Below are 12,496 nucleotides of genomic sequence, written 5' to 3'. Positions count from 1 at the left end.
CTCTATCACAGTCTGGTTCTTTTAGGCCTTGTTAACTACGGTTGGGTCTTCGAGACACTCGCCGTAACCATATTGTTTTGTCACAAAGCTAAGGAACAAAAAAGTGAAGAGTGAATTATGTTGAATAGGGGTTCACAAACTTTTGGGAGCAACTTGAAGCATCTGCGCTATGCAAAAATATTCCTCTGAACCATCAAATCAACAAACCAATGTTGCTTCAAAAACGTTCTCTTTAACAGGAAAATGTTTTTTTTCCCCTCGATTGCAACTGTAGTCTACACGAAGAGTGATTACAGTCTCATCTGGTCTAATCATTAGTCCAAAAGGTTTTGCAACGGAAAACCATTTACTCCAAACGGAAAACATTTTGCAACGGAAAATTGGCCAAATTCAGGTAGATTCCTCCATTTGGTTCTGTTCGGTTCTGTTTGGTTCCTTGTGAAAACACCCCTGAAGTTGCTTCTATGCTATGTTAAGCGATGTCATCATCATGCTGCTTATTAATAGACAAACACACACACAGTGAAATGTACACAATTTGCCCACACACACTTACTCACGCATAAACACACCAGAGCTCTGCCCCTGACATGATAAGCAATTTGCCGCACGTCTCTGTCCTCCCCCATGTAGAGATGTATTCACAGCTCCTGGGGGCCAGCGGCACAGTACGCCATCTTGTCTTGTCAGGATCAATGCGCTAAGTGAGTGATGTAATGCTGCGCGACGTCGGCTGGCTTTCATGGTTAAGGGTAACATTAACGTTTTCTCTTCTCTCTCTCTCTCTCTCTCGCTCTCTCTCTCTCTCCCTGGCACTGTTCATCATCTTCTGAACCTATCAAGAGGCCACGGCTGGCAACACCCGACGGACCGACACATAAATGCCCCTAAAGATCACACTACAATAGACTCTATGCTCAGTTAGCCTATACTGTAAGTTGACAGTGACATTCCTAGCTTCTAGCTCAGGCAAGTCTTCAGGAGTCAGGCAAGGTAACGCAATGCGCGAGCGAAGTTCACCGAACTACCTCCACTACATAAGAGTACAGATCTTCATTTGATCAACCTGTTGCAATGCAGGACATTTTAAACGTGTAGTGTATTTGAGGTTTAAAAAGGCTTTTGAAGTTTGTCGCCTAATTTCCACTTTGAAATGCCAGACTTGATTTTCCCTTACGAAAAATCAACCCCTATATTATAATCTACATAATAATGTACATTTCCTGTTGGATTATTTTCCTGCTCTATCAAACAGGCATCAACCTACAGCTGTATAACCTTGACCCAGAAAGCACATTGAGGGATTCTCATTCTCATTGAAATGGTTCATTCTCCCTGCCCTGTCATCACTTGGCACTGAACTTGAACCATGGCATTGTTCAAGTTGTTTACTGGCAGAATATATGTGTGTGTGTGTGTGTGTGTGTGTGTGTGTGTGTGTGTGTGTGTGTGTGTGTGTGTGTGTGTGTGTGTGCGTGTGTCTGTGTCTCTCTGTGTGTGTGTGTGTGTGTGTGTCTCTCTCTGTGTGTGTGTGTCTGTGTCTCTCTGTGTGTGTGTGTGTGTCTCTCTGTGTGTGTGTGTGTGTGTGTGTGTGTGTGTGTGTGTGTGTGTGTGTGTGTGTGTGTGTGTGTGTGTGTGTGTGTGTGTGTGTGTGTGTGTGTGTGTGTGTCTGTGTCTCTCTGTGTGTGTGTGTGTGTGTGTGTGTGTGTGTCTCTGTGTGTGTGTGTGTGTGTGTGTGTGTGTGTGTGTGTGTGTGTGTGTGTGTGTGTGTGTGTGTGTGTGTGTGTGTGTGTGTGGTGTGGTGTGGTGTGGTGTGGTGTGTGCGTGCGTGCGTGCGTGCGTGTGTGTGTGTGTGTGTGCGTGTATGTGCATGTCTGCTGTTCTGGCTCTGGATAGCAGACACTAAAATGGGTATCAGTACCATGGACAGCTCCCAATACTAGGAAACACCAGTAAACAGCTAAAGATGTGTATAGGGGTCATTTCAACACACACACCCACTCAAGCACTTGCACTTAAATGAATATCTAGTTATGCAGACAGAGCCTTAGGAGCATCTCAAAACAGAGTACCATTGGACAGGTGATAGTGAATACTCAGTAGGAGACGTGATGAGGAAAGGAAGCTACCTGAGGCTATTGAGGAGAGATGCTTCCTATAGGTGACAGCCGCAACAGGGCAGGACAGAGAAGCCCACACAGTCAGACTGTTAAATTAGCCTGTTTGTTTTCTGTTTACTGGAGTATCAATTCAAATCATAGTAACCATAGAAACCAACAGCCCCATTGAAGTGCCCGACTCAGTCAGAGGGAAAAACCAGAGAGGTCCTGATGGATGAGACTAGCCACTAAAAGCCAAGATGGATACACCACTAAGCAATCCATCCTGTATTGGATCGCTATACTACCATAGAAAAATATACTACTAAAGCCATTGAGAAGATCTAGATAATACACCAGCAATACCCAATAGGGGGTCCGGATCAGGATCCAGAACGGGGTCAATACGGACCGCTGGTCACGACTTTAAAAACAGTAAATAAATATATATATAATTTCTTTTAGGAACTTTCTGCTGTTAAGAGTTAAGAGTCTGATAGTAGAACGAACAGGGTGCAGTTTGATTGGCAGTTTTCCTCTTGTTATCACATTCAATGACCTTAGAAAACTATTTAGAACCTTTCACATGTCCAGTTGATCAACTAGCCCATGTTAGCTAGCTAGGTAAGTTAGGCTAACCAGCTATTTAAATCTTGTAGTTATCATGGTCAGATTACGTGACCAGGGACCTCGGCCCCCAGGGAGCCCCCATTGATTTTGTTGACTCACTCAGGTATCATATGAATACACATAAGACATGGAAAAATGTGTTGGAGCTTTAAAACAGCTAAATATTCTCTCTGTGCCATGGCAAAATGTGTTGGAGCTTTAAAACTGCTAAATATTCTCTCTGTGCCATGGCAAAATGTGTTGGAGCTTTAAAACGGCTAAATATTCTCTCTGTGCCATGGCAAAATGTGTTGGTGCTTTAAAACTGCTAAATATTCTCTCTGTGCCATGGCAAAATGTGTTGGAGCTTTAAAACTGCTAAATATTCTCTCTGTGCCATGGCAAAATGTGTTGGAGCTTTAAAACTGCTAAATATTCTCTCTGTGCCATGGCAAAATGTGTTGGAGCTTTAAAACTGCTAAATATTCTCTCTGTGCCATGGCAAAATGTGTTGGAGCTTTAAAACTGCTAAATATTCTCTCTGTGCCATGGCAAAATGTGTTGGAGCTTTAAAACTGCTAAATATTCTCTCTGTGCCATGGCAAAATGTGTTGGAGCTTTAAAACTGCTAAATATTCTCTCTGTGCCATGGCAAAATGTGTAGAATTGCAGGAAATTTGCTTTACAACTGCTACATTTTCTCTCCGCCAAAATACGAGTGTGAACAGCTTGAGTCTTATGGGTCACGAAATGGAGGTCTGTTACTGCAATAAAGGAAAATGTCCATCCGGACCATTGCCACCTTGGACATTTGTGTGACCGGACCTTCTCAAGTAGTATTTGAGTACCCCTGTTCTACACAGACAAGCCAAAACAACATATTGAGACTCATTTCGGGTGACTACATGTAAGACTCTCTTCCAGCTAGCCCATACCATCACCATGGATGAACGCCAGCAGTGTCATATTCATTAGGGCACAATGTAGCAAATCGTTTTGCAACGGAAAACAAGTGCTTTTTATTGGACAAGTTGGAAAAGTCCTGTTTGAGTCCGTTTTTTTTGTTTGTAGCCTAATGATGCATTAAGTGTGGATTCTAAACATTATCAAGGGATGTTGTTCACCTAGCTAGCTCCTATGGAGTGGTTGTGTCTTTAGTTGTTTTCTCTGTAGACTTCTGAAAATGATTTATAGACTTCCATTCATCTCTGTCCCTGTATTCCTTCTCCCACCTGAGGATTGGGGTCCTTGTTTCCTAGCTAGGGAGATATCAGTGTCTTAAACTGTTAGTCCATTTGCCCTCTTAATTGGAGCACTTTTTTTATTTAACCTTTATTTAACTAGGCAACGACGGCCTAGGAACAGTGGGTTACCAGCCTTGTTCAGGGGCAGAACGACAGATTTTTACTTTGTTTTGCACATCTCAACTCCCCCTGAGACACCCTCAGTGAGTAGGCGTTTATTGACGTGTGGTGGATTATAGCCTCACCCCACTTCCTATAAAAATAGCTTTAGACATTTCTAGGGCAATAAGAGTTGATTGTGTTAAAATGCAATTCCATCGCTTATTTGAGAAATGTGCTAATTAATTTGGAAGAGAAAAGTATGAATTCATTGATTGATATCAAATGAATGTCATTTGCCAGCAGCTTTGGTGCCCAAAGTGAAAAAAGAGGAGGTGCTCCAGGACCCCTAGGGCTCTGTCTGTGCATGGGCCTGTTTACCAGGAGTTTCAAACCAACCAATCACATACTGTATCATCAGTCATATGACGATATTCAAATATTTTGCAACCAACTATCGACATGGAGTAAATTAGCATACCTAGATGTCCCTTTCAAAACTAAATTACTTCCAAAATAGGCTACAAAGTGTATTGTAATATTGTAACACAAAACATTTTTTGAAATGTGGCAGCTACCTTACCTTCATTGAGGTTTTCATTGAGGACCCTTTAACTTTTCCACATTTTGTTATGTTACTGCCGTATTCAAAAAAAATTCCTCATCAATCTACACACAATACCCTATAATGACAAAACGACAACAGGTTTTTAGAAATTTTAGCAAATGTATTAAAAATAAAAAACAGAAATACCTTATTTACATAAGTATTCAGACCTTTTGCTATGAGGCGCGAAATCGAGCTCAGATGCATCCTGTTTCCATTTATCATCCTTGATATGTTTCTACAACTTAATTGGAGTCCACCTGTGGTAAATTAAATTGATTAGACATGATTTTCATTGTACATGATTTGGAAAGGCTCACATCTGTCACAGCAAAAACCAAGCTATGAGGTCGAAAGAATTGTCCGTAGAGCTCCGAGACAGGATTGTGTCAAGACACAGATCTGGGAAAGGCTACCAAAACATTTCTGTAGCATTGAAGGGCCCCAAGAACACAGTGGCCTCCATCATTCTTAAATGGAAGAAGTTTGGAACCAAGACTCTTCCTAGAGCTGGCTGCCCGGCTAAACTGAGCAATTGGGGGAGAAGGGCCTTGGTCAGGGAGGTGCCCAAGAACCCAATGGTCACTCTGACAGAGCTCTGGAGTTCCTCTGTGGAGATGGGAGAACCTTCCAGAAGGACAACCATCTCTGCAGCACCAATCAGGCCTTTATGGTAGAGTGGCCAGACAGAAGCCACTCCTCAATAAAAGGCACATGACAGCCCGCTTGGAGTTTGCCAAAAGGCACCTAAAGACTCTCAGACCATGAGAAACAAGATACTGATGAAGGTCTGATGAAACCAAGATTGAACTCTTTGGCCTGAATGCAAAGCTTCACCTGTGGAGGAAACTTGGCACCATCCTACGGTGAAGCATGGTGGTAGCTGCATCATGCTGTGGGGATGTTTTTCAGCAGCAGGGACTGGGAGACTAGTCAGGATTGAGGCAAAGATGAAAGGAGCAAAGTACAGAGAGATCCTTGATGAAAACCTCCTCCAGAGCGCTCAGGACCTGACTAGGGCGAAGGTTCACCTTCCAGCAGGACTACAACCCTAAGCACACAGCCAAGACAACACAGGAGTGGCTTCGGGAGTCTCCGAATGTCCTTGAGTGGCCCAGCCAGAGCCCGGACTGAACCTGATCGAACATCTCTGGAGAGACCTGAAAATAGCTGTGCAGAGATGCTCACTATCCCAACTGACAGAGTTTGAGAGGATCTGCAAAGAAAAATGGGAGAAACTCCCTAAATACAACTGTGCCAAGCTTGTAGTGTCATACCCAAGTAGACTCGAGGCTGTAATCGCTGCCAAAGGAGCTTCAACAAAGTACTGCGTAAAGGGTCTGAATACTTATGTAAATGTGATATTTCTAGTTTTATATATATATATATATATATACATTTGAAAACAATTCTAAAGGCCTGTTTTTGCGTTGTCGTTATGGTGAGGGAAAAAATGATTTAATACATTTTAGAATAAGGCTGTCACGTAACAAAATGTGGAAAAAGTCAAGGGGTCTGAGTACTTTACGAAGACACTGTATTATCAACTGAAAACTGAAGCTACAAGGAAAAACCTTTCAGATAATTCATCACTAGCTCATGAGTGGCATATAAATGATGCCATTGGGGATTGCATAGCTTGCTTGATGTTCATCAACACGAGTCAGCTCACATGTGCTGGTCTGTCATCTCAATTTAACCAGCTGAAAAGATATCTGAGTGATTGGAGCATTTTGATAATAATACAGGCCGAGCTACAGGTAACTTCCAAAATAAAGGAAACACTTGAGTAAATGAGGGGTATAAAATATATTGAAAGCAGGTGCTTCCACACAGGTGTTGTTTCTGAGTTAATTAAGCAATTAAAACATCCCATCATGCTTAGGGTCATGTATAAAAATGCCCAGCTGTCCATTATTTTGGCTACCATGGCTAGAAGAGATCTCAGTGACTTTGAAAGAGGGAACTCATTGGAGCATAGGGTGCTGGTAGGTTTAAAGGTTTAGTGTGTGTGTGTGTGTGTGTGTGTGTGTGTGTGTGTGTGTGTGTGTGTGTGTGTGTGTGTGTGTGTGTGTGTGTGTGTGTGTGTGTGTGTGTGTGTGTGTGTGTGTGACAGTCACCAGGTCTCCACCCAATTGAACACTTACGGAAGACTACGGAGCAGCGCCTGAGACAACGTTTTCCTCCACCATCAACAAAACACCAAATTCTGGCATTTCTTGTGGAAGAATGGTGTTGCATCCCTCCAATAGAGTTCCAGAGAGTTGTAGAATCTATGCCAAGGCGCATTGAAGCCCAGCCAGAGCCCAACCAAGACTCTCATGGTCTGAGAGTCTTTAGGTGCCTTTTGGCAAACTCCAAGCGGGCTGTTTTGCCGGCTCATGGAGGCCCAACGCCCCAGTAAGACACTTTATGTTGGTGTGGGGTCTGAAATTATTGACACCCGTGATAAAGATAAACAAAAATGACTAAATAAATAATTTGAATACTGAACTCTATTGTATGCTCCATAAAATGGTGAGATTATATTATTTTATACTATTACAATTTGAGGTCGACCGATTAATCGGAATGGCCGATTAATTAGGGGCGATTTCAAGTTTTCATAACAATCGGAAATCTGTATTTTTGGACGCCGATTTGGCCGATGTTTTTTTTTTTTTATTTTTTTTTTTACCTTTATTTAACTAGGCAAGTCAGTTAAGAACACATTCTCATTTTCAATGACGGCCTAGGAAAGGTGGGTTAACTGCCTTGTTCAGGGGCAGAATGACAGATTTTTACCTTGTCAGCTCAGGAATTCAATCTTGCAACCTTATGGTTAACTAGTCCAACGCTCTAACCACCTGCTTTACATTGCACTCCACGAGGTTATGCGAATGCAGTAAGAAGAAAAAGGTGAGTTGCTAGCTAGCATTAAACTTATCTTAAAAAAAACAATCAGTCAATCATAATCACCAGTTAACTACACATGGTTGATGATATTACTAGTTTATCTAGCCTGTCCTGCGTTGCATATAATCGCTTAGGTATACGTTGCTCCAACCATAAACATCAATGCCTTTCTTAAAATCGTTGCGAACTGTGAAGACTATTTCTTCCTAACAAAGACAGCAGACTTCGCCAAACGAGGATGATTTAACAAAAGCGCATTTGCGAAAAAAGCACAATCGTTGCACGACTGTACCTAACCATAAACATCAATGCCTTTCTTAAAATCAATACACAGAAGTATATATTTTTAAACCTGCATATTTAGCTAAATGAAATCCAGGTTAGCAGGCAATATTAACCAGGTGAAATTGTGTCATTTTGCGTTCATTGCACGCAGTCAGGGTATATGCAACACTTTGGGTAATTTGTCCGAATTTTACATAATTATGACATAACACTGAAGGTTGTGCAATGTAACAGGAATAACGTTATGTTTTCGAGATGATAGTTTCCGTATTCGACCATATTAATGACCTAAGGCTCGTATTTCTGTGTGTTATGTTATAATTAAGTCTATGATTTGATAGAGCAGTCTGACTGAGCGGTGGTAGGCAGCAGCAGGCTCGTAAGCATTCATTCAAAATAGCACTTTCGTGCGTTTTGCCAGCAGCCCTTCGCAATGCATTGCGCTGTTTATGACTTCAAGCCTATCAAATCCCAAGATGAGGCTGGTGTAACCGATGTGAAATGGCTAGCTAGTTAGCCGGGTGCACGCTAATGGCATTTCAAACGTTACTCGCTCTGAGACTAGGAGTAGTTTTTTTCCCTTCCTCTACATGGGTAACGCTGCTTCGAGGGTGGCTGTTGTCGATGTGTTCCTGGTTCAAGCCCAGGTAGGAGCGAGGATAGGGACGGAAGCTATACTGTTACACTGGCAATACTAAAGTGCCTATAAGAACATCCAATAGTCAAAGGTATATGAAATACAAATCGTATAGAGAGAAATAGTCCTATAATTCCTATAATAACTACAACCTAAAACTTCTTACCTGGGAATATTGAAGACTCATGTTAAAAGGAACCACCAGCTTTCATATGTTCCCATGTTCTGAGCAAGGAACTTAAACGTTAGCTTTTTTACATGCCACATATTGCACTTTTACTTTCTTCTCCAACACTTTGTTTTTGCATTATTTAAATCAAATTGAACATGTTTCCTTATTTATTTGAGGCTAAATTGATTTTATTGATGTATTATATTAAGTTAAAATAAGTGTTCATTCAGTATTGTTGTAATTGTCATTATTACAAATAAATAAATAAAAAAATTGGCCGATTAATCGGTAGCGGCGTTGAAAAATCATAATCGGTCGACCTCTAATTACAATTGCTCAGAGAAAGAGATTTTGTTGAACTTTTTTTTTTCAAAAAGGAAGGGGTCAATATTATTAACACCCCTGTTTCCAATACCTTTAAAAAATGTTTTAAGAGTTGGAGAACATATTGGTAGGGATCTTAGACAGTTCATCCATACAGGATCCTTCCAGATCCTTGATAGCCTTCATCTGTGATAATGGACTGCCCTCTTCAATTCAAACCACAGCTTTTCAATGGTGGTTCAATGCCAAAGAGCTACATTTTCATGTCATCTGAACAAAGCACCGGTTCCAATCCAAGTGCCAATACTGTTTAGCAAAATCCAGGGGCCTCATTTATCAACCGTGTGTACATTTCTCACAAAACTCTGGCGTACGTGGAGATTAAAGGATTTGCGTGCGCAACTAATTATTGCAATTTATCAAAATGTTGCACACAACATATACACAACATTTTCATTGATAAATCAAAGCCATACTATATTTGTGTTCTTGTGAACGAGCGTTACATCCTAGCCTGGTAAACGCCCTCCATTGATTTTTTACGGTGACAAAAACGCCCATTTGCTGTAGCCTTTGACTTGGAGATGTTGGAACTGGGCCATGACAGTTTCTAAAAGAAAGAGCAATGGCAAATTCGATCACATTTCTGTAGAAGTGTGAGCCTAATGTTTTTATCTTTTTCAGTGCCTTTTTCAAACTAAAAATGCATGCCACATATAGGGAGTGCCAAACACTGGCAGCACATTCTACAACTGATTGTCAATTCAAACCATTTAAAGCACACTTCTATGGAAAATACAAATTGTTTAATATTTGCTCATCAATAGATGATTGCTTCTATCTCCTGCCTTGGTACAGGCTCTGAATTGAAATAGGCTATGACGTTGTGTTCCTATCGCATAACAATAATATAGTCTACCTATACCGTCAAATTTAAACACGGTACTGGTCTATTTACTTTTGAGCATGTTTGGCTATTAAAATCAAATCAAATTGTATTGGTCACATACACATATTTAGCAGATGTTATTGCAGGTGTAGCAAAATGCTTGTGTTCCTAGCTCCAACAGTGCAGTGGTATCTAACAATTCACAACAATACACACAATCCAAAAGTAAAAGAATGGAGTATAGAAATATTAACTGAGCGATGTATATATGGAAGCCTAATTTATATTGTGTAGTGGGAATAAACCAGTCATGTCAGAAAAGGAGAGTCATGTCCTGCAATATGATTATGATTTAGGCCGAGGCTATATAATAAAAGTAACACATTAGGCTGCATGCTGCTATGCGATCTCCTTACCAAAGGAAAATGCATCTGTTTTATCATTAAGTATACGTTTTTATGTTTTTATTAACTTACCATTACTATAATTCCTGTGCATCAAAATCCTCCATTTCACTCAACAACAACAAAAAATGTTCCTGCAACAATATGGGGCTGGGAGCTGCCAGGGACGTCAAGATATGATATTACCAGGATACCTAGCATTCTCACCATTCTCATGATTATGTATTGTGATTCCATGTTCCAAACATATTGCTGCTGCATAGATACAGGAGAGGCGTGACAAAACGAGTTTTGATCAGTCATGGAAATAAAAGTGCTGAAAACAAATTGGCTCCCAATTTAAAAAGAAGATGGAGAGCAAGGTATGAAGGAAAAATACTGGCATTTTGGTGCAGGTAGCCTACAGCAAACTAGTGAGGTATTGAAAACAGGGATGTGAATATTTTTGACCAACTACCTTTTTGAGAAATATATTACTTGCTAAAAAAAATATTTTTTATCTGAGCAAATGTATTCACTAATATAAAATAATGTAATTTCCCCATTTTTTTGGAGCATACGATATAGCTCATTATTTGAGTTATGTATTTTATACAGACATTTTTGCTCATCTTTGCATGATATGTTATATTGACAAACAGTGGGGTCCACTGAGTAAAATAGTAACTTTACTGGGTTGTGTTATGTTTGTTGGGCTATGTTTGTAACGTAGGATAGCTAGCCAAACACTTGAGTGACAGGTAGACTAGCTAAGAAATTCGCCTTCATGGAATTCTAGCTAGATGTGGGTAAAATATATAGGCAATAATGTAGCATAAGGCTACTCACTCTGCTTTCCTGGCAAGTCCAACGGAGCGGCACAGAGTCGTAGGTGTTTGCGGGACCAGGGACTTGCAGCACGCCGGGCTTTTCTTGTCCTCCTCGGCTGAGTCGGGGCTGCTCTGCCCCGCTTTTGGAGACGGCGGGGAGGTGGGCACCAACTGCAGTTGCTGCGGATGGTGAACTGGAGGCGTCGGAGGGGGAGGATGCTGCGGAGGCTGTGCCGACAGAGAGGCGACCTGCTGCGGTTGCTGGCTAGGATGAACCCCGGCTTTATTTCCCCCTGGATGCTGGTGCAGGTGGACGGGTGGCTGAGGGCTTGTACTGCGGGGAGACGGGTGGTGGTGGTGGGGGTGGTGATAGGACTGATGGGGGTCCCGCAGATGGCGGTTTTCCCCAATCAGGTCCTCCACCTTCCGCTCGAGCTCGTCGATGCGCTGGCGCTGCGTCTGGATCAGGCTCTGCTGGTTCTGCACGATGGTGGTGAGTTCCTTCAGATACAGCACGGCTTTCATTGGGTTATCTAGCAGGCTCTCCATACCCGGTTTTATGTCTATCACGTTTGGATTTTCGTGATCAGCCTTTCCTGCTCAGATTCTCTCCTCGAGTGGTTTTGGCGAGGCGTTCCGTCGACCGACATGCAAAGCTGGGATGCTTTCTCTGCCGTCTGACGATTCTCTGTGTGGAATCTCCGTAATGGCTTCTCTTTCTCTCTCACTTCTCTCACTCACTCTCTCTCTCTCTCTCTCTCTCTCTGTCGCTCCCTCTCTCCCACTCTCCCTGCGTAGTGGCTACGCCGTGAGGATGCGAGAAATGATGCTGATGCAACGATGAACATCCTCCGATGAGCTCTCTGATTGGAGGAGGAGCTAGTGGGTGGATGATGTCAACACAGCAGCAACAACAGTGGAGTGTGTTTGCCTGAAAATAACATGCCCTACAGTAATATTTATTCAAAGTATTTACACAGGACTCTTATGTGAACCGAGAAACGATTTAATTCTTCACACAAGGCTGACCTTCCTGTGGTGTGCATCACACCACAACTTCACTAATAGGCTATCATTTGAAAGAACCAATAAATCAAATGAAATATATAGGCCAATAAATGACATCAGCAAAGCAGGCAGGCATAGACCCTAAGGCCCAAGCAGAGGTGACAGTGTAGGCGTGAACAACCCTTGAAAGGAACCAGACTAGAGTTGCTGAGCAGGAGTCAGGAACCCTCCTCCACCTGACCAGATACTATCAACAGTATGAACAATATAAAGGATCAAAACTGGCGGAGGAATAAAAATAGCATAAATAGGAAAGTATACCAGTTTCATTTGAGGACCAGGATGTTGACAACTGTGCCGTACAGATTGCAAAATAGTTGGGAAGAGATTTTTGATGTACTGATTCCATGGTACA

General features: G+C 41.8%; 1 protein-coding gene across 1 annotated transcript in view; it reads right to left on the bottom strand.

The window, feature by feature from the left end:
- The window catches only part of LOC115180584 (IQ motif and SEC7 domain-containing protein 3-like), a 114,849-nt gene extending 102,577 nt beyond the window's left edge, over positions 1-12,272 (bottom strand). The window contains exon 1 of the mRNA XM_029742772.1: positions 11,093-12,272. Within this exon, the coding sequence (XP_029598632.1) occupies positions 11,093-11,622 (530 nt within the window). The 5' untranslated portion in view covers positions 11,623-12,272. The remainder of the gene's footprint in view (positions 1-11,092) is intronic.
- Between the last annotated feature and the right edge of the window lie 224 nt (positions 12,273-12,496).

This window comes from Salmo trutta, chromosome 40 (genome assembly GCF_901001165.1).
Source record: "Salmo trutta chromosome 40, fSalTru1.1, whole genome shotgun sequence".
NCBI classification, from domain to species: Eukaryota; Metazoa; Chordata; class Actinopteri; order Salmoniformes; family Salmonidae; genus Salmo; species Salmo trutta.
This window is presented reverse-complemented; position numbering and strand designations above follow the sequence as displayed.